The sequence below is a fragment of the Chionomys nivalis genome, chromosome 1 (genome assembly GCF_950005125.1).
Source record: "Chionomys nivalis chromosome 1, mChiNiv1.1, whole genome shotgun sequence".
NCBI lineage: Eukaryota > Metazoa > Chordata > Mammalia > Rodentia > Cricetidae > Chionomys > Chionomys nivalis.
In genome coordinates, this window is record NC_080086.1 from 184,101,125 (window position 1) to 184,122,560 (window position 21,436).

The 21,436-nt window shown below is 42.6% G+C and overlaps 1 protein-coding gene across 4 annotated transcripts in view; it reads left to right on the forward strand.

Annotated features, from left to right (window-relative positions):
- Window positions 1-8,056: 8,056 nt before the first annotated feature.
- Window positions 8,057-21,436, forward strand: part of Cttnbp2 (cortactin binding protein 2) — a 154,210-nt gene continuing 140,830 nt past the window's right edge. For 3 of the 4 annotated variants that reach the window (XM_057761670.1, XM_057761636.1, XM_057761653.1), the window contains exons 1-2: window positions 8,057-8,286; window positions 21,192-21,299. In XM_057761670.1, coding sequence (XP_057617653.1) covers window positions 8,206-8,286; window positions 21,192-21,299 — 189 coding nt within the window. In that variant the 5' untranslated portion in view covers window positions 8,057-8,205. Of the gene's footprint in view, window positions 8,287-9,157; window positions 9,277-21,191; window positions 21,300-21,436 lie in introns of those variants that run through there. The other variant, XM_057761645.1, reaches the window with a different exon arrangement.

A 21,436-nucleotide genomic window follows, 5' to 3' on the forward strand; every position in this document is an offset into this window, starting at 1 on the left:
TTAAAGTGGGGATTCAGAAGCCGTGATTTTTTGAGGGAAATGTTAGGATGATTTGAGGAAATAAGAATATGCCCTATTGGGTTAAGGAGGCAGACTTGGGCTAGGGATTCGAAAGATACAACTTCAGAGAAAAAGTACTCCAAATATTGAGTACTCAAGTTCCTCTAGAATTTTAAGCCAAAAGACAACAGAATCTGGACACCTTAGGAACGAAAGGGAATGGGGATCTCAAACAGGTGTGATGGTTTGAATAAAATTGGTCCCAATAATCTCATAGGAAGTGGCACTGTGAGGAGGTGTGGCTTTGTTGGAGCAGGCATTATTCCTTGTTGGAGGAAGTGTGCTACTGTGGGGGCAGGCTTTGAGGTTTCCTACACTCAGGATACTGTCAAGTGTATCAGTTGACTTCCTGTTGCCTGCAGATGTAGGACTCTCAGCACCATGTATGCTGCCATGCTTCCCTGCCCATGATGATAATGGACAAAATGGACTGAATCTCTGAACCCATAAGCAGACCACCCCAATTAGATGCTTTCCTTATGAGTTTCCAGTCATGCTGTCTCTTCACACTAATAAAAATCACACTGAAAAAAAAAAAATAGGACACACAGGAAATTGCTATATACACATACATGTGTGTCTGTATATATGTATATATAAAAGAGATTGCTAAATTGTGTTGCATTAAAATCAAGTTTCATCCTGATTTACATACTTATAAAAACAGCTTGCATCTAGATGCATGATTGTCTTGCCATTCATGTGGTGTGTGAGGTCCTTCTGTCTGTGTGTTGCTTTTCTTGGTTAATGAATAAAGAAACTGCCTTGGCCTGTTGATAGGGCAGAACTTAGGTAGGTGGGGAAAACTGGACTGAATGCTGGGAGAAAGGAGGGCAGAGTAATGGAACTGCCATGGATCCCCATGAGACAGATGCTGGTCAGAATTTTAGCTGGTAAACCACAGACATGTGGCAATACACAGATTAATAGAAATGGGTTAAACTAAGATGTAAGAGTTAGCCAATAAGAAGCTAGAGCTAATGGGCCAAGCAGTGATTTAATTAATACAGTTTCTGTGTGATTATTTTGGTTCTGGGTGACCAGGACGAACAAGCTGCCCCTCCTTCTATACTCGTATATAAATCCATAGTTCTGTAGGATCAAAACCCAGTGCCATTGTCCTTGGCTTCTCAGTCAGCTCTCTTTGTCTGCCACGTTCAGAGAGTTCGGTTTGATCACATACTCCATCAGTCCCAGTCCAACTGGCCTTGGTGAGCTCCCATTAGATCAGCCCCACCGTCTCAGTGGGTGGGCACACCCCTCGAGGTCCTGACTTCCTTGCTCATGTCCTCCCTCCTTCTGCTCCTCATTTGGACCTTGGGAGCTCAGTTCAGTGCTCCAATGTGGGTCTCTGTCTCTAGCTTCATCCATCGTTCATCTTTTTGGGTCTGGGTTACCTCACTCAGGATAGTGTTTTGATCCTACTGCACGTACTGGCTTTGTGGGAGCCTAGTCTGTTTGGATGCTCACCTTCATAGACCTGGATGGAGGGGGGAGGACCTTGGACTTCCCACAGGGCAGGGAACCCTGACTGCTCTTTGGACTGGAGAGAGAGGGAAATGGGAGGAGGGGAGGAGGTAGAAATTTTTAAGTAAAAATAAATTAAAAAAAGAAAAAGAAATAAATCCATAGTTCTGTTTTTAATCTCAAAAATCTGATTGGGATTCTGTAAACAAACCAGAACAGTGTAGTGTGGTTTGAAGGTGAGATGCCTTCACCCACTACTCATGCTTAGGAATCTGGATCCAGTGAGGTAGAGGGATGGTCCAAACAGAAAGGTGTTAAGGAAAGCCATGTTGTAGTGGCACCATGTGAGCTGGATGGTCAGTAAGGGGGTGACACTCAAAGCTGACCCAGGGAGAAAACACAGAGACAGTGAAGGGGAGGAAAACTAGTGGTGTCATCTATATTTCAAGTAAATTGATTCCTGCGAAGACATTAATGCTGTAACTGACGCACAATAAATACTAGGTGGTGATGATATCACGATAAAAGGGAGTTAATAGCTGGCATAAGGTTAATCCTGATTTCCGTAAGCAAATACATATATTATATTGTTAATATAAAACATTTTCATCAGGAAAGTTTTGATTTCCAGGTATAAGCTTATTATCCTACAAATGAATTCATCTTCCCCAGAATCTAAAGATACCAATGCTATTTTTCCTTTCAATTCTTGAATCACAAATATAGTTAAGTCTCCAATTCTAACTATGACATTGTTTCAAAAATATTATGAATTAAATTATATTTTTTATTCATTGATTATTCAACTTCTGTAAGACTATTTATGCTCTATTTCCTCTAAAATAATGCCATAACATTTCCAAATGCTTTAAAATGAGACTGGCTAATATGAAATGCTTAACCTTTGTTTGTTTGTTTGTGCCTTGAAGGATAAAGGTAACTATTGCCATAAATTGAGATTTGAAGCAGTGTGAATTGAAATTTATGTCTCAAAAAATCCAACGTGTTAGAAATTCCTTTAACCACAAATACACAAATTGTGCTATTCTAAAGAGTACAAAGGTCTCGATTCACTTCGTAATTTTGTGTAGAACTATGTATCTGTAGCCCAAGCAAACCATTATTGAGTCAAGCACAAGCATTTTCTGCATAATCATTAATATTGAAAAGCATCATCTTTCGTTTCCTTTTAAATTCTTTGAGCACTGCATTTGCTTTTGTGTTGAATAGCGCATATCCAGCATTAAAGGGAAATTTTAAGGTTTGTTTTTTTAACAGGCTCTGCACTTCTCAATTAAAGGCAAGAGGGGCCGGATCTCACAACCTATTTATAAAGTTTTAAAACTTTCGAAGAAAAATACAGCTTGGCTATAATTAATGCCTAATGGTATAAACACTTCTGCTTTCATGGTTGCCTAGTAACACCATACAACAAGCTGGTAAAGTGACTGAAGAGACTGAACAAGTGGAAACGCTCAGATTCATTTCCAATTCAGAGAGTTGAGGGGCAGCTGTGGGCAAGATTCTTTTGTGAAAATTGTTTTTCTACAATGGTTTTGCACTAAACATCCTTGTACACCACTACTTGCCCTTGTAAGTGATTTCTGTAGGTAGGAATGTAAACCAGCAAGTAATGACAGACAAGAATTCAGTAGAGTGGGCCAACTCTACCTGGGTTTTCTGCACTGGTCCTGGTGCCTTTTAGAGGGACTGGATCAGCGGATGGCATTCTTATCATTCCTTCATAGCTATACTGTTTGTTATAAGAGGTTGCTTGTTCACTTCCCGGCTGCCCAGACTTCAAAATAGCCACACAGAAACTGTATTAATTAAATCACTGCTTGGCCAATCACTATAGCATATTCCTAGCAAGCTCTTACATAATAAATTAAATTTCTATTATTTTATATTTTAGCACGAGGCTTGTAGCCTACAGGCTGTAGGTCCAGGCAGATTCTTTTTTTTTTTTTTTTTTTTTTTTTTTGGTTTTTCGAGACAGGGTTTCTCTGTGGTTTTGGAGCCTGTCCTGGCACTAGCTCTTGTAGACCAGGCTGGTCTCGAACTCACAGAGATCCGCCTGCCTCTGCCTCCCGAGTGCTGGGATTAAAGGCAGGCAGATTCTTTATTCATTAACCAATAAAAGCAACATATAGACCGAAGGGTTTACCACACCACTAGACCTCAGTAAAATCTAGTTTTTGAACTGGGTTTGAAGCTTAAACCTGTAATCCAAGTCCTTGGGAGGCTGTGGGTGGAGGATCAGAAGTTCAAAACCAGCCTGAATTGGAGGCCAGTTTGAAAAACACAGTCAGGCCCCATCTCAAAAGAAAAACAAACAATCAAACAACTGCTCCCACAAACCCTAATATTTGTGGCAAATGAATGATTCCCAGATATAAATCCTGGTTTAAGATGACATGATGGCTAATCTTTATTGTCAACAAACTACACCTAGATCAGTTAAAATCCAGGAGCAGGACATGCCTGTAAGGGACTTTCCTTCCTTCCTTCCTTCCTTCCTTCCTTCCTTCCTTCCTTCCTTCCTTCCTTCCTTTTTCCTCCCTCCCTCCCTCCCTCCCTCCCTCCCTCCCTCCCTCCTTCCTTCCCCCTCTCTTTCTTTTATTTTTGTTTGTTTTTTGTTTGTTTGAGACAGGGTGCTTAGTGTATTAGCCTTGGCTGTCCTGGAACTTGCTTTGTAGACCAGACTCGCCTCAAATTCACAGAGATCCTCCTGCCTTTGTCTCCTGAGTACTGAGTTTAAAGGTGTGCTCCACCACATCTGGTTGGGGGGCGGGCTTTCTTGATTCAATCATTTGAGATAGGAAGACCCACCTGGACCACACTGGTTGTAGCCCACACAAAAGGATGTGGAAAAAGGAAGCTTTTGCTTTCTGTTTGCTTGTCTTTACTCTTTCTGGTGAGTTCATCTGTTGCTAAAATCCTGTTCCTTTGCTGGTGTAAGAACCAACTTCATAGGAATTCTAATGAAGACTGAAGACTGGCAGTTCTCTGGGAATCCTCCAGAATCTCAAGAGCAATCAGGTTGGAATTGCTGAGATCTCCAGTTTCATACACTGAACACCTACCATATCCTTTGCCTTAGAGTCAGAAGACAGTTGTCAGCGAGCCACTCTAATAAATCCTCTTTGTGTGCCTGTGTGCAAGTGTATGTGTTATTCCGTCTGTTAGTTCTGTTCCTTTAGAGAACCCTAATATAAATAGTATTAAAAAGGCTAGGGGTGGTTACAATTTTCCTTTAGCTTTCACTTGCTTCCTACACAGCAGATTTCATTCCCTAATTACATTTTGCTTTAGCTTAGGTAAAATCAGCTTGCATTTCCTTGGCACACACCAACTACAGTTGGTAAGGTCATCTAAATTCATATGTGGTTGACAAGAATGGCTAACTAGACTCAAATTAAATTTACTGAACAAAATCCACAACGAGCCTCTAGCACATGCAGATAATGACAAGTTATCTATGACGAAATGTAGTTAGGTCATATCAAAAACCCATTTCTGGCAATGTCTTGACTTTAGAATCATGTGTTAGATAGGGTGCTGGGGAGCTAGTCCTCATTCTTTCAGAGTTCCCGAAGTTAAGATTTGGGGAACTTGCTAGGAACTAGGTTGGTTGTTTCATGCAGACAGGAATAAACGTGGGAGGGTCCTCTTAAATTGTCTAACTATAGTCTTTGGGGCAGAGTCAGAAATGATTTGTTACTCGGTAATTTTGTCGTTTGGCAAAGCTAAGACATGCTAGCATATGGTTTCCTCTCTGGGATTATCTTAAATGTTGTCATTTGACTGAAGGAAAAGATTTTCTTCCATGGGGCTGGTTTTAGGATATTAGTATGTTCCTTTGTCTTTTCACATGGAAGGAAACCTTCCCTTGCATTATGATGTGCAACTCTCTCGGCTCTTGGCTTTGTGGGTTGAAGGATGTGGCTGGTGAGACCAAGGACAGGGTTTAATCAAAAAAAAAAAAAAAATCACTTGCTTTCCCAACCACTGTCTCCATTCCCAGCCTCAACAACTCATTTTTCTGGTCTTAAAAAGAAACCTTTAAAGCATATCCTATAACTCAACACAAACACCTCTCTCCCACAGCTTGGTAAACAAGGAGCCTCAGATTCTGTTCTCAGGAAGATATCACCATTATTATGTACAAAGGAAAAATTAATGTGAGTTATTTTCCCACTGGCAGTGTATTCAGTGCCTTTCCTCCCATCTAATGTGGAAGAGAACCTGTGGGTTAAGAGCCTGGTTCATTTCTAGCATAGGAGTTTCCTCTTCCTCTTCAACTTTCTACTTCTCCCCTGCCATCCGGATGTTTTTATTCTGGCTTGGGATGTCTTCCATGGTTATTATTATTTAGTTGCTTAATGAACTCTTAAAAGACTTGCGTTCAGGAGGCATCAAATTACTGTCTTTTCAGATCTATTTGCTCTAACTGCAATAGAGACGGTCTTTGTGCAGAAAGAGTTAATCTACAGTAGCAAAGAAAGCTAATTCTCAGGAGAGAATTAAAAGCAAGTGTCCTCCAGTGGAGAGGCAGCTGCAGGCCAGACCACTGGGGTGGGAGTTAACTCTTCCTATTCTGCAAGCAGCCCTTGGATGCTCATCCAGGCCCCAGAGAGGACCGTTTTAAAGCAGAAGTAAAAGGCTTGTATTCTCCTTCCCATGTCCTGGGTTTTGACAGTTAAAGCATGTGCTGTACTATGGTTTTTATGCCTGTGCAGTTTTAATTTAGATACATACACATACGCAAGAGGGCAAAACAAAAGTCAAGAATTGACTCCTTTTCTGGTTTTATATATAAAGAAAGCAAACTGTTTCTTTCCAATGGTGCAGTTAAAATTTTAATGTTATTTTATAATAAAATACCTTCAAATAAATGAGGCATTTAAAAATGTAACTGCATGTCTAAGTCTCCGAGAAATAAGGAAGAGACCCTTGCTCTTAATTCCTAAGTGAAATATATCATTTTATCCTCCTGCCTCTCCCTAGAATTGTGCCAGCTAATTTTTCAAGTAATAATTCAACATCAGTGTTAAGAAAATTGATGACCTAGTGATGTACAAAAATGAGTTTTGAAAAGAATAAGGAATATCCTTGCTTCAAATTTTAAATATTTACTATCAGCTCAAAATCTTTTACCATCAAATGCTTTTCTTTCTTCTTATAAGAAATCTAGATAGTCTCATATTGAGCAATTTCAGGAGAATATTTGATTAGATAGAAGAAAGTGGTGTAATATACAAGCCGGATGATTGACATTAGCCATCAGAGTGATGCCGCAGAGAATGAACAAAGGAGAATGCCCAGGTAACCTGCAGGTGGTTCCTAAGCTCTGACCCCTAACCTCGGCGTTCCAGGTGAAAGTTTCTTTCACCTCTTCTTTGAGGGTTAACGGTCTAGATTTTTGTTGACCAGTTCCTTTCAGTGTCTTTGTAGAAAAGGTTTTCCTTGATGTGAGTCATATTCGTATCCAATCTGGAAAGCTGAGCAGCTAAGGTGTCAGAACTTCTCATTTGGAACAGGCTGTTTTGTTTTGTTTTGTTTAAAGGCTTTGATCTGTATCCTGGGACTGAACTTTCCAGCCATTCATCTTCCAGAATTTCAAGTGTGGGATTGGGTTGTCGGTTGATTTGACGTCATGAAGACACAGTTTGAACGCCTCCATTTGATTTTGTGCTTTCAAAACATCTTTAGGGACCTGGAGTTTTGGGGACGTCTGTACCATATGGTCTCAATAAGGTGATAGATTTTCAGATTCTGGGAGTTGGCAGGAAAGGGAAAGAACTGAATTAGAGGCAGGATGGGGAAGTTAAGTGCCTTGGCCTAACTCATTCATGCAAACTCTGCAGGCATGCTTTTCCATAGGATCATTTTGGCAAAGGTTTGTGTGCCCATCCTGTGTCCTCACACACACAGAAGTTGCTGTTCTCTCTAAAGTATTGAGACATCACTGGATAATTGACGGTTTTCAGAATAGACCTCAGGCTTGGGGTCGGGGGTCTCCACCTTTTGCGAAAAGAGAATTGAACAGAAAGGTTCCAGCTGAGGGGTGCTAAACACAGCAGGGCAGACTTTTAACGGAAAGTCGATGGTTTTAAGGAGGACTAAGCACCGAAGATGCAATAAAACAAAGCCTGGTGTATATAAACCAAGAGGACAGGTATGTCCGGGAGACAAGGGCTGGGAAATTCTAAGAAAGTCACTTCGATGGAGCTAGTCGAACTGAAGAATGGTACCTTGATCTTAGATCTTAGATTTAACATTCAGGAGCCTAGCATCCAGTTCGGTTTGTGTCCTGCTGCCTAAGCAAAGAGTTTGCCAGCCCATCGCCTCCAGAGAGGAAGCTTATTTTCCTTTGTATTTCGGGGTATCTGTCTCCCCAAGACCAGCGAAAGGCCACGCGGCTGGCTGGCTTGCTGGCTCTCGGTCCCGTGGGAGCGGCAGCTGCAGGCGAGCGGGTGGGCGGGGCGCCGCCGTCTCCAGCGCGCAGAGGGTTAAAGCGTCAGGGGCGGCGCGGGGAGGCGGGAGGGGGCGGCCGGGCTCCCGGGCTGAGAGCGCCGCGGCCGCAGCCAGCAGCGGGTTAAGCGCCGCCCGCGCCGAGAGAGCTGAGCCGGGCCGCCGCTCCGAGCTCGCATTCGGATCCGCTAGAGCAGGAAGATGGCGACGGACGGCGCGAGCTGCGAGCCCGACTTGTCCCGCGCCCTGGACGACCCGGCGGGGGCCACGGCGGAGGCCGCGGTAACCGAGTTCCCTGGGCTCCCGGAACGGTGTACACGCGGGCTGGGGGTGGTGCCCTGATCCCCGCTGGACACTCCCCGGGGGATGCCCCGTCCTTCCCTGCAGTGCCCCCTTACTTCCTCGGGGGTTCCATTTCCTTCCCTGAGGCATTCCTTCCCAGGGTTTCCCCTTCCTTCTCCAGGGTACCCCCTTCCTGGTGTGCCTCTACCATGGATACCTCTTCCTTCCCCGGGGTGTGCCCTTCGGATGCACCTTCCCTGGGGTGCCCGCTTCCCTGGCGGGTTTGAGTGGGGCGACAACTAACCCCCACAAGGTGCTAGGGGTCCGTCGGTCCTTCTGGAGCTTCCCGCATGCGTCCTTGGTGACCCCTTTGCTCACTCGTGGGGTGCTCAGGGAGGATCTCAGCCCCCATTGTTCAGCTCTGCCAGACGGGAGCAAATGCTAGTCTCCGGGTGCCTGACACCTCTCGGGACACCTGGGGAAGCAGTGAGGAGAAGGTGAACCATCGCTAGGCAAATGTGGAGATGCTCTTTGTGTGTGTGGGTTCCTGTGTCTTGGGGCGGCCGGTGGGTGAGGCCCCGCGCCCAGCTGTGGGCGCTGCTGCAACTGAGTGCCAGCACTTTGGGTCCTAGCTGCCTGCTGCTCGGTCGTCGGTAGGGACATTCTTCCTTAGGCGAAGCTGGATCGAGCTGGGTTTTCTGAATCTGGTGTCAACACATCCCTCCCCTTCCTTAACGTGCTCACTTGCTTAGGCATATACCTGCTCCCTTCTTTCCTGCTCTGAATGACTGCACGCAGGCACCCGCGGATGATTCCTACTCTCTCCCTGCCCTGCTTGGAGGTCTCAACCCACAAAGCCAAGTTGGAAAACATTCGCAGGTCTGGGAAGCAGCTTTTGCTAGAGCTGCACAGATCTGCAAAGAATGGAAGGTCTAGGAGCACCTGGCAGTCTTGGCCAAATCCCGCAGCTCTCCCGGAGGATGGGACTCGGTGAGCTGAGCCTGGCATGGACGTCCTCTCTGTGTATCTCCCACCTCCAGATCCCAATCCAGGTCTGGGCAACAGAGGGCAGGACCAACCAGGTGTAAACAACCCGGGCTGTCTAATTTCCTTCCACCTCTGGAGGTTGGGCTTACTAGAATGAGAACGAAGAGCTGTGGAAGAAGGTGCTTGGGGCAAGAGCCACGAAAGGAGAGAATGGGAGGGGTGGGTTACTAATTCCCACTGGTGAAAGTGGAAGACTATGAGCTAAAGCTTTTGGGAAAGTTGAGTTTTTCATTCCTTACTAAATAAGAACTTTAAAAATATTTTAAGTGAAACCTTTCCACTTGCGAATTACTTTCGTTCTGTGGGGGACAACGAAGAAAGTGACTATCAAAGCACAAGTCCCGCTGGGAAGCCCAAAGTATTGAGTGTCCTGTTCTCCCTGTGGAAAAGGAAGAAAGTGGAGGTGTAGGGGAAACTTGCTTCTTCTCCCTCAGGAAGGTGGATAGTTTGTTTAATCTACTTAGAATACATTGCTTTGTGCCTGCACGCTATTTCAGCCACCAGACAAACCAACGCAAGCATACGGTTTATGTGCGATGTGTAAGATTGTAAACAAAATTGCATTGTCAGTAATAAGTCTGTGCCAACAAGGTCAGTGTTCCGGTCGTCTGTTTAAAATGTCATGAGCCTGATTCAAATGCTGATAAGCTGGCAGCTTGATTATTTTACTCTTGTAAGGGATAATAGTCAGGCAAAAATCTCCCTGGATAGGACCTCCTCCATTATTCCCATGGGATGCTGTAGGCTTCCAACATACGGTAACAGCACTAAGCTTTTTGAATGTGGTACTTTTTATTCAGTAGAACTGGGCTTTATTTTTTTTTAAAAAAATAGTTTGGACTTAAAAAGGGGACTCTAACATTAGCTACTTGAGTAAACAGGCATATTTATTTATTTATTTATTTATTTATTTATTTTGAGGGTCACATGTAGCTAAGGCTTATCATGAACTCCTGATTCCCCTAACTCTATTTCTACCGAAGCGCTGGGGTTAGTGGCCCTTACCACTACCCGACTTGGCTTCAGGCTTTTATCATCGTCATCACCATCATCATCGTTGTCATTATTATTATTGTTATTATAAAAAAGGTAGTTAGAGAAACCCTGTTTGTCATATTTGTTTTTCATCTAATGGTTAAAAAAATTAAAGATATATTTTGCCAGCAAAAGCCTTAATATATTTTTTAATTATAGTGAGCAATTCTCTTTTCGCCTTGTAGAGATTTATTCCATTTCAAATTGGTTTACATCTTGTGGAATTTTATATATACATTTGGCAGATTCAAGCTGGTGAGGCCGCCAAAGCAGTCGGCTATTTTTGAAAGTGCATGTTTTTAGAGGATTTTTTTTTAAATTCTATTTAGATTGTTGCTTAGGAACCGGTTTAATTTATAGTTTGCAGTTTAATATAATTTCCAGTGGAGTGTTTTAAATTTAGTTTGTTATCTTTGTTCTTCACTGTTTAAATCCTGAAAGCACCTCGAGTGTATAGCTGGCTAACAGCTACATTATTCAATAGGACCATACTAATAGTCTATTCTGTGGTCCATGCCGGGAGCCTGGGTTATTTTCAGTACCTTAGCCAAATGGGATGACTTTTATAGGCCATATTGCTATTTCTGCCCAGAATATAACCCTTATGGTAGGCAGTATGGAAAACAGAAATCTGCTTTTTATTGTCACTGGAATTTGGGAGTGAGAAGAAAATGGAGATCCATTTAGAGCTGTATTTGGGGAGGCAACTGGTTTTCTCTTCCCCCTGGGATTCCCAGATTGGCTGATATGCAAAGCGTAGGTATAGATCTTGCTGCTACAGTGAAAACCCTGACATTGTTTCCGTTAAAAATTGCACATCAGTGTTAAATTTAATGGATAGCCCCTTGAAAATTTTGTCTTCTAGGTTAACAGTATTGAATCTGAATGCAATAAAAGGGATCTTCTTAGCCCATTTTGCTTTTGATTCTCGACAAAGTGAAATTGTAGCTATAGAGTAGCTGTTGAATATTGAAAGTTTGATAGAATAATTTGAAGAGGGAGTAACATGAACTGAACACACATCACTCACCAGTCATGAAGGTGGAAGCATCGTGGGTAGCATCTTTACTGCCTGCCTTTAGCCCCTTAAAACATGACTGTCGTAGGCTTGTAGTATCCCGAGGAGCCAAATCATGACAGACGTAAAGAATGTGGAGACAAGTTTTAGAAATAACAATTAGAGAGAGGGTTCCTGGTGGAAGGATCTGGAAATCTTTTCTGAAAGGCTCTAGAAATGTTCCACTGTGGAGGACATTGGCTTTCAGGGAAAGGTTATCAACAGGGATGTCAAGGAGTGGTGCACACCCACGGCTGATTTTTGAGGTTCCTTCACAGATGTCCTATGTCATAGACTCTCAAAGATGAGACGACATGGTCTCGGCTATAGCACTGAGAAACTAGCTTAGGTTCTTTTCAGGCTTTGAGAGATCAGAATGAGGGTGGTTCACACACTGTTACATTTTAAACAACGGCTTGCATATTTCTGTTTGCACCTGTTCTGTTTATTTTTATTGCCCTTGCCGCTCTTGTTAAATTTGTCATAGGAGCAATTTTGTGTTAAGAAAAGCATTTGCCCCATTTGTGGTCAAATCCATACCAAAGCTAAATAACAGTTCCATTGTCTCGTGTTTCCCATATGTCTATACATTGAGAACGCATTTTTGTAGCATTAGTTCCTACCCGCAACAACAGATACAAGCCATTGTTGACCATGTGGCCATCAAGGCTGTGGTCTGGAGAGAGCAGAACCCTTCAAGGAGAGTTGTATGAACTGACTTGTTAAATGAGACTCATTAGAAGCTGTTATAATACTTAATGTTGATCAGCTAATTGGAAAATATACTGTGTTACAAGATTATAGTGCAGCTGTTGGTCTGTGGTGGATTATGGCAGTTACTATTGTAGACGTTTCGGGCCTTGAATGAACAGACTGACTTTCTTGCCATCTCTCTTTGTCAGTGCTGAAGTTTGGACATGATAGACAAGTGCTCTGCCACTGGGCTACATCTTCAGCCCTTTGGACTTCAGTTTTGAAACATACATTTTTTACTGTCCAGTGGAGGGGCGGTGCACATGCCACAGCTCATGCGTGGAGGTCAGAGGACAGCCCTCTGGAGTTGGTTATCTCCTTCCATATCAGTGTGGAATCTGGTGATCAAACTCATGTCATCGGGCTTTGGAGGCAAGTGCTTCTATCTGCCAAACCCAGTTTTCATTTCTATATTTCCCCCTTTCAAATTGCTTTTCTCAGTGGCATATCAACTGCTTTCCAGATTTTTGTATTCAAAATTTGATTTTCCACATTATTAGTGCTCTTTTCAATTCCCCATCTCACTCTGATGACTAAGGCTGGAGACGGAATGATCATAAGATGGTGCCACGCTATTCCCTTCTGGAACATTTCCAACACTGAAGTCAAAGCTATGCCACTCATTAGGATGTGGAGGAGGGGATGATTGACAGGATAAGAGAAATTCCAAGAGGTTTGGGCACTGGAAAAGACTGGGCAGGAAGGAGGAGATTAGGCAAGGCTTTGGAATAGTGGACAGGGGCATGAAATGTGTGACTGGAATTCGTCTTTAAAAGCGCCTAGCTGGGATAGAGCCATTTCTCTGCTCATGCCTTATAAGTTCTGCTACCTCAGCTCATTTGAAAAGAGACTTTATTTGAAGACACCTGAGTAGATTTCTCTACTGATTCCCCGTTGTTAGCCTTATATAACAACAAAAATGGTCTGTCTTGGGCTGGAGTGATATTGTAGTCAGTGATGAACTTGAACATCACTCAAGAAAGCCCAACATTGGGATGTGCATTTCCTCCAGGGAGGCAGAGACCAGAGGGTTTCTTGGGTTTGACCAGCTGATGTGGGATTCCCCTCTGTATGCTGTGAATACCATTGGTTAATACCATTGGCTGCTTTGGGCCTGTTGCAGTGCAGAATAGGGCACGGCGAGAATTCCAAACAGATAGAGGAGGAGAGATTAGGCAGAGTCAGAGAGAAACTATGTAGCTGCTGCAGGAGATAGATGTCAAACATCAGACAGAACCTTACCAGTAGGCCACAACCACGTGGCAATACACAGATGAATAGAAATTGGTTAATTTAAGACATAAGAGCTAGCCAGTAAGAAGTGTGAGCTAATAGACTAAGCAGTGCTTTAATAATACAGTTTCTGTATGATTATTTCCGGTATGCGTGACTGGAAAACCAACAAGCAGCCTCCGTCTATAGCCAGACATGGCCAGCCAGGCTCAATCTAATTGGTGGGGTTCAGACCAGCACTACACCTGTCTCTATAAACAAGCTGCCAGCACCCAAGGAGTGACACCCAAGGTTGGCCTTTGGTGTCTACACATAGGTGCATGCATGTATATTCTCTCTCTCCCTCTCTCTCACCTTTCTTTTTAGGAGTTATTGGGGGTAATGGGGATGGTAGAATTAATGATGAAGAACTGGTAACATTTTAGTTCTATCTGTTATAAATAAGTCATACAAAGACTACTAATGCTGTGTATGTCATGTTGTTGTCTATGTAGAAATGATGATTTGAGTGGAAAAAAATCTTCACTTTAAATAAATAGCTGCACTGGGGGTCCATTGGAAAGCTATGGTAAATGCAGTATTTTTGGAGTGAGTACCAGGTTGTAAGTGATTTTGTTTTTGCATGTCTATATTTTGCCCTCAAAAGTAACAAGATGATGCCAAAGATGAAAGTTCTCCTTTGAAGGGGTTTGGTAATTCCAAGACTATAGTTTTTGCCTTCTTTGCCCTGGCTTATCTGAATACCTGCAGCTAACTAAGATGGTATTCCATGGTGTGTATAGATGTGTTAGATGTGGAAAGCTTCTCACTGAGGGGCTGATTCAAGTCTCATGTTAGGCTGTATGGTGACTGAGTTCTGATGGAAAGATACTTGGTTTTTTGTTTGTTTGTGTTTTTCTAAAATGGTGGTTCTTCCTTTCCCTGAAGAGGAAATGGAAGAAGAGGAAATCTAAGGGGAGGAAATGAATTTAATCCATCCTGCCTGAGCTGCTTTTCTGTTTTTCTTCCAACTTTCTCTTAGTTAAAATTAGGTAGACCCATTACCAGGTTTCCTTCCTGCCATTGTTTTCTCACCACTATTGCCTCCTCCAATACAGAACTGCTTGTCTTATGTGAAAGAATCCAGGCAATGCTGTCTGTCTAGAGGTCTATGGTGGGCCCTGAGTGCTCAGCAAGTCATAAGAGCTGCCTTAGATGCTTGTCTTGTGTGAGTTCCTCCAAGTGACTGATTGAAGGTGCATCTACTTAGCAGCCCCTAGAGTAGAATTATGTCTTAGTGGCCCCTGTAGCCCCTGTAATATTGCACTTGACACCTTAACATGCCTTCTCTTCCATACTGCATGGAGGGAGGCCTGTTAGGTAAAAGCATGTGACAATGTGATCTTGCTGTCTTGACAGAGAGTAAGGGTGAGGAAATAGATTTTCTAAAGATAAGTGTAGTACTTTGGGGGAAATGTATGAGGCAGGATGTGATTAATTGTCACATGAGAAAATGGAAGAGACTCCTAAACTGAACCGAGGAGGGAGACGATTTCTGAAGTCTACAAGAGCATACAAACACGAAGGTGGGCCTGAGTGCTGAAGACAGCAACTCCAAATGAGGGGACAGGGAAAGAAGGGTTGAAGAAAGCAAAAGCAAGGGTGGGGGGTTCTCTCCCCTCATTTCCCTCTCTTCCCTTCTCCTCCCCACTCCTCTATTCTCGTCTCCTCTTCCCTCTCCTCTGTGACACCCTTGTACTCTCCCATCCCACTCTGTCTGTCTCTCTCCTTTTCTTTCTTTCTGTTGCTCTGACAGATCTCACTGTAGCCCAGGCCAAGTTGTCTGCAAGCTTTTAGCAATCTGGCTTCGACTTCCCAAGGGTTTAGACCAAAGAATAAGCTAACATATCTGCATAGAGGTTAAAAGTATGTTGGAGTCCTGAGAACTTTATACCTTTTTCCCCTTGAGAACTCTTATAATTGACTAGATCCACACTCTAATAATTAGAAAGATGCACTTAATTTTTATTCATGTTGATATAACCTTCAATAGTTTGAAGCTTCAAGACATTTAATTGATTTCCCTTCTGTTTAAACGTTATTGGTCTTCAAAGAAACTCTTACGCGCTTACAGAGGTCTAGATTCAATTAGTTATTAGCACAAAGTAGGAAACTAGGAAAATACATTTCTCTAACTTTGAAGCAAAGAGGCAAAATCCATTTTCTTCAAGTACTTCTCAAAAGCTTTTAGTCCCAAGAAAAAAGAACATAAATTTCTTCAATCCAATAATCCAGTTACCCTCATGGCACATGAAAGCCAGATATTGAGACCACTCAGCCTGATACCCCAGTTTAGAAATTCCTAAGTCCAGCACCCTGTTCTTTCTGATGAGAAGTCTTAGGAGTCTGAGAATTAAACAGATAGAGGACTTGCTTTTCTTTGGTGACTGTTCACTTGGCCTTGCACCTACCTTTGTCCCTATCTCTGGCCTGTTCGAGCCCTCTTTCTCAGATATCTTTCTACTTTTGTTGGAAAGGGGGGAATTTGGTGTTGAATGGGAGAACCAAACAAAGTCGTCTGACTGTGTGTTTGATTACATTTTCATTAATGATCACTAATATGACTGATGTCTTTGGGAAAATGTTTGAGGGACACTTCAGCCCCTGTGGTTCAGAATATCCCTTGCCAGCTTTTTTGGCAACTCTTATGGTTAGCTTCAGCTGTCAACTTGATACAAACTTATGGTTCTCTGGGAAGATGAACTTCAATTGAAGAACTGGTCTGATCAGATTGGCCTGTGGCCTTATCCATGAGGCATTTTCTTAATTGATAATTGATGTAGAAGGATACAGCTCACTGTGGGAGGTGCAATTCATAGGCAGGTGGACGTAGACCGTATAAGAAAGGTAGCAAACTGTGATCCTAAGAGTAAGCCAGTAAGCAGCTTTCCCTTCAAGATAACAGCTTACCACAAATTAACATATGTGACTTGTTATATTCCAGGTCAATCTCTCTTTGACTGGACTCTGTGAAACTGTAATACAGTAGATGTTCAGAACTCTGAGTTTCTGGTTATGGGACTTTTCTGACAAATGAACTCAGTCTGACAGACCAGTTTCATCTTCTTTTTCTTGGCTTCACCATTATTTTTATTTCCTTTGTGTCACTGAAAGAATGTAATCTGGATTTGTTGTTTGTTTTGTGGTTTTTGGTTTTTTTTTAATTAAGAAAATGGAGTTCATTAATAAAGCATAGTCTGAACATGTTTCTCTTGGTATTTTGGGGGCAGTCTTCCTGTTTTCATCAGTGCTCCAAAGATCTTCATGTTGTTATGTGGGTAGCAATATTTTCTGTCATCTGTCTTCCTTTGAAAATTAGATTATCCATGGTAGTTTTCAAATAAATATCATAAGATGAGGATAATTCATTTTGGTCTTAAACTAAGATGCATTAATGACTTTTTCCATATCTAAGTTCTTTGTGCTATAGGTATATGAGATCAAAGCCACTTTGAGTGAAAAAACACCTTCCCTTTCCCACTCCCCAGGGCTAATGGATTGTCTTAGTTAAGTTTTCTATTGCTGGTGAAGAGACACCGGGACCATGGCAACTCTTATAAAGGAAAACATTTAATTAGGGCTTGCTTACAGTTTCAGAGTTTTAGTCCATTACATCACGGCAGGAAGCATGGCAGCATGCAGGCAGACATGGTGCTAGAGAAGGAACTGAGAGTTCTTCAGGCAACAGGAAGTGAACTATCTCACTGGGTGTGGCTTGAGCATATAAGAACTTAAAAGTTCACCTTCACAGTGACACACTTCCTCCAATAAGGCTACATCTACCCTAACAAAGCCACACCTCCTAATAGTACCATTTCCTTTGGGCCAAGCATCCAAATACATGAGTCTTTGGGAATCATAACCCTTCAAACAGCCACAGAGGACATACTTGTAATCTCAGCTACTCAGAAGACTGGCAGGAGGATTGAAAGTTCAAGGTATTCCTGAGCTACAGAGTGAGTTCAAGGCTGGCCTAGCCTCCTCAGTGAGATATTGTTTCAAAATGGAAAGTGAAGGGAAGGCTTGTGATAAAGCTCAGTGGTAAGGCACTGGCTTGTGTACGTAGAGCCGGGGGTTCACCTCAGAAGTAAAAATGTGTCCCCCTTTCTTTTTTCCCTTTAAAGAAGACTCTTAACATCATTTTACATATGCCTGTATGTGTGAATAGATATTAATCAGCATGTTTAGTAACAATGTTTCTTGTACAGGTTTAGATTGATTACCCCACACTCAACCCTCCTACCTTCCTTCCCCAGTGTTGACTTGAGAGCTTACTCGCTTTTTTATTTTATTTTTTGGTAAGAAGCACCAGAGCGCTTTTACTTATAAAATTGTTGGAGTCTTTAGATCTCCACCATATTTTGATGTACTTCTTTGTCCCATGTTTCACTAGAAAAAAGATGAAAGAATCGGGCATTAGAAAATAACAATCTGAAAACAGTACTGGAATTTTATTGTTGGAAGCAAACACTTAGTAATGTTTTACTGAAGAAGCAGGGGTGGGGCTAGATGTAGTCAAGTAGAGAAGGCAGGGGCATTGTGTATGGGAAGTAGAAAAAGACAAGATCTCCTAAGTAAATTGGGAGCATGGGGACCTTGGAGGAGGGTTGAAGGGGGGAGGGGAGAGGCAGGGAGAGGAGCAGAGAAAAATGTAGAGCTCAAAAAAAAAATCAATTGAAAAAACAATATATCATTTGGTACTAGGTGGTAGAAGACATTTTTTTTAACATTCTGCATGATCCATTTGTGGTTCAGCAGGAACACTTGTAGTGGTGTTTCCCCCTTTAATGAGTTTCCTTTTTATTGACATGATACATAGAAAAATAGAAGAGCCAGGTGCAGGTCACATGTCCCAATACTGATGATGGACGCAGGGCGAGCCTTCCTAACTCTTCACATGAATCAGAGTCTTGGCACTGCCTTTCATAATTTATTAGTCCTTAAAAGTAGAGTGCTTTGCTCATGAAGCTTTGGAGAATCAAGAACAATAAAACACACAATTAATTAAGATCTTTAGAATGAGCAGCAGCAGCATTGATAAAGCATTAGCCTCTAAAGCACACAGGAAGTGCAGTCCCAGTGAGGGAACCAGGTTAAAAGTCTGTCTTTCATCATGGTCAATAAACTGAGCTTTCTGAGCTTGGGTCTGTAAACTTAGAAACAGAAATAGACATGTAGGCAGGACCCCACTCCCCTCTACACAGCACATCTCGGTTATTGATAGCAACGCTGTCTATAGTCTGTGCTCGATTCTGCACATATGTTCTTGTACAGCACTTGGAAGAACTGTACAGAATAGGTGTTAGGGTTTTCAGTATGTGGCTGAGACAGCAGATCACTTGATGAAATGCCTCTCAAAGTGGGCTCCACCCTTCTCCTCAGCAGGAACGTGTTAGGCAAATTCATACCCACCCCCGTCTTCCCTGAATCAAATTTTTAGGAGTGGAGCCCCGTGGTGTTTTAAGAACAAGTCTCACATGTTCTGGCCTCATGCTGAAGTCTGAGACCTATTGGGTTATATAACCGTATGTGATAATGCTCTGTTAGTGGAAACAGGATTTCAGATGGCATATTGGAGTTTACACTTACTGGAAGCATCTCTGCAGGCGTGTGCTGGACAGTGGTTTTCCTATACAGCCTTAGGTCTGCTATAGTTTTATTTCTCTTTCCCCATCCTTAGGTTCTGCTTTACCAGTAACTTCTCTGTTTCATGTGTGTGAAAAGAAGTCTTTTAACTAAGAGGAGCACTTAAAAATCTTTCTTTGGAGAGCCATCTGGGTCTGGTCTCTTTCCACTGTAAATCGTGGTTCTCTTTCCTAAAGGTTTCCTGGGGATGAGATAGGACTGGTTATGCTCATGTCTTGTGACAGTCCCTGAAGTCATGGGCTTTGCTATGCTTCTTTCTCTGTATTCATATAGTCTGGTGTCAGACATATGAATGGCAATCCATTTCTCATTGGCTGATTGATAGAATGTCCCCATCTTATCTGACGTTCACAGACAAGCCAGGCAGAGGCATAGCTGGTGCATCCCGGTTTAGTGTTTCCTCATTGCAAGATCCATGTGTGTTTTCAGACTCCTGAGTCATAGTTCTTCAACTAAAAACAGACGTGATGGTATCCTATGTGTTAAACTTGTTTCTTTGAGGATATTTCAGAAAACTCTGAGTGCTACACAAACGTGCACTGGAATTCTGGAGTGTCTTGATGAACAGCTTCCGAGCTGAGGTGTCATGACGTTTGCTGATGAACTAGATTGTCTTCTCGAGCTAGGGAGCAAGAGTGTCTGAACAGAGTAGAAAGACCATGAGTGTTTTGTAGAGGACCTCAGACTAACACAATCAATCCTGGCTGTCAACATTCTGAATGATGCTCTTTCAGCTCCAGCCATAAAACAAATGCCAGACGACCTTCATGTAGGGCTATCTATACAAGCCTAACAGAGAGCTAGAAAGTAGTCACCAGGGAAGCTTGTTGAGAAAGAAATGTTGGAGCTAGAAGAGCATGGGGTATGGAATAGGATTACCAAAGCCTTGTACAGACTCCTTGTAGTATGCTTGGGTTTCTTAGAAGCCTAGTTTTCTATCCCTTGAACCATATGCAAACTTTCTTATAGAGGAGCAAGAAGATACATAGGTTTATCTATCTCTCTAGCATGGTTATAGTGTCACCAGACCACAGATATATATATGGGTTCAGGCTTATTAAGAGCATCTCTCCTCTCTTCTCTTCTCCTCTCTCTCTCTCTCTCTCTTCTGTGTGTGTGTGTGTGTGTGTGTGTGTGTGTGTGTATGAGGAAGCCTTGACAATATGAAGAATGTCTTCCTTAAAATGGGGCAATTGTTGTTTGGCTCTGTGGATTCCTGCCTATGGCAATGTAAATCTGAGAACGCCCAGATATCTGACTTGAAGAGAAGACAGAATTCTGATGTTTTAGTAATATTTTCAGGTTTTCTAACGTTGGCTTAGTGGAAAGTGAAAACTTTCTTCATGGCCCAAGCAACACATCTGTAGGCCAGATTGGGTGCAGACTGCCAGCTGGTGACCTCTGCTGTAGAAAGTTTTGTAAACAAAACCTGTTATTATTAGATGCCCTGGAATTTATAGGAGCTTCCCAGGAGCCACTATGTCAGGGACCCTCCAAGGAATACATCTGTGTTTCCTTGTTACTCTCAAAAATAGCCTCCTATACCAAAGCCAGTCCTGCTTTGACATAGGCTCCAGGGACTTCTAAATTTGTGCTGTATAATGTGGAGAGATTTTAAGTCCAGATGTTTAAGCAGGTAGACAACTATATCTCTTTTGAGGGGAGATTTGCAGAAATGGTGTTACGTGGTTTTATCTCTCTAGGAGGTCAAGCATCAGTCTGTATACTAAGTCACTGCGTAGACATGATCCGTAGGTTGGCCATTTTATTCTTCTTGCTCTCTTTTGTACGTATGTGCATTTAGGGGTAAGTGTGTGAATGAACGTGTATGTACACATGCCTGTGGAGACTGGAAGACAACCTTGGGTATCATTCTTCAGGTAATACAACCCCTTCCTTGTAAAGATGTGTTCTCTCGTTGGCCTGAAGTTTGTCTAGGCAAGACTGGCTGCCCAGTGAGCCTCTGGAAACAGCTGGCTTCCTCTTCCCAGTATTTGAGACAGATATTCTGTAGCCATCATGTTTGACTTCAGGACTTACATCACTTTTTCAGGAATAGTTTTGTATTGACTCTGGTCTTCAATTTGCATTACAGAAAAAAGAGTTTGATGTGGATAACCTCAGCAAGTCTGAGCTGCGGATGCTTCTCAGTGTGATGGAAGGGGAACTAGAAGCCAGAGATGTGGTCATTGAGGCCCTGCGGGTAAGAACATTCTGGGAGTGTGTCCTTATCATTTCTCGGAGGGCCATTGGCAGAGGTGATTTTCCTCTTAGTTTTTGAATCAGTTGCATTTATAACGTTATATTAGGCGAATGTTTGCTCCCCACTCAAAACATCAA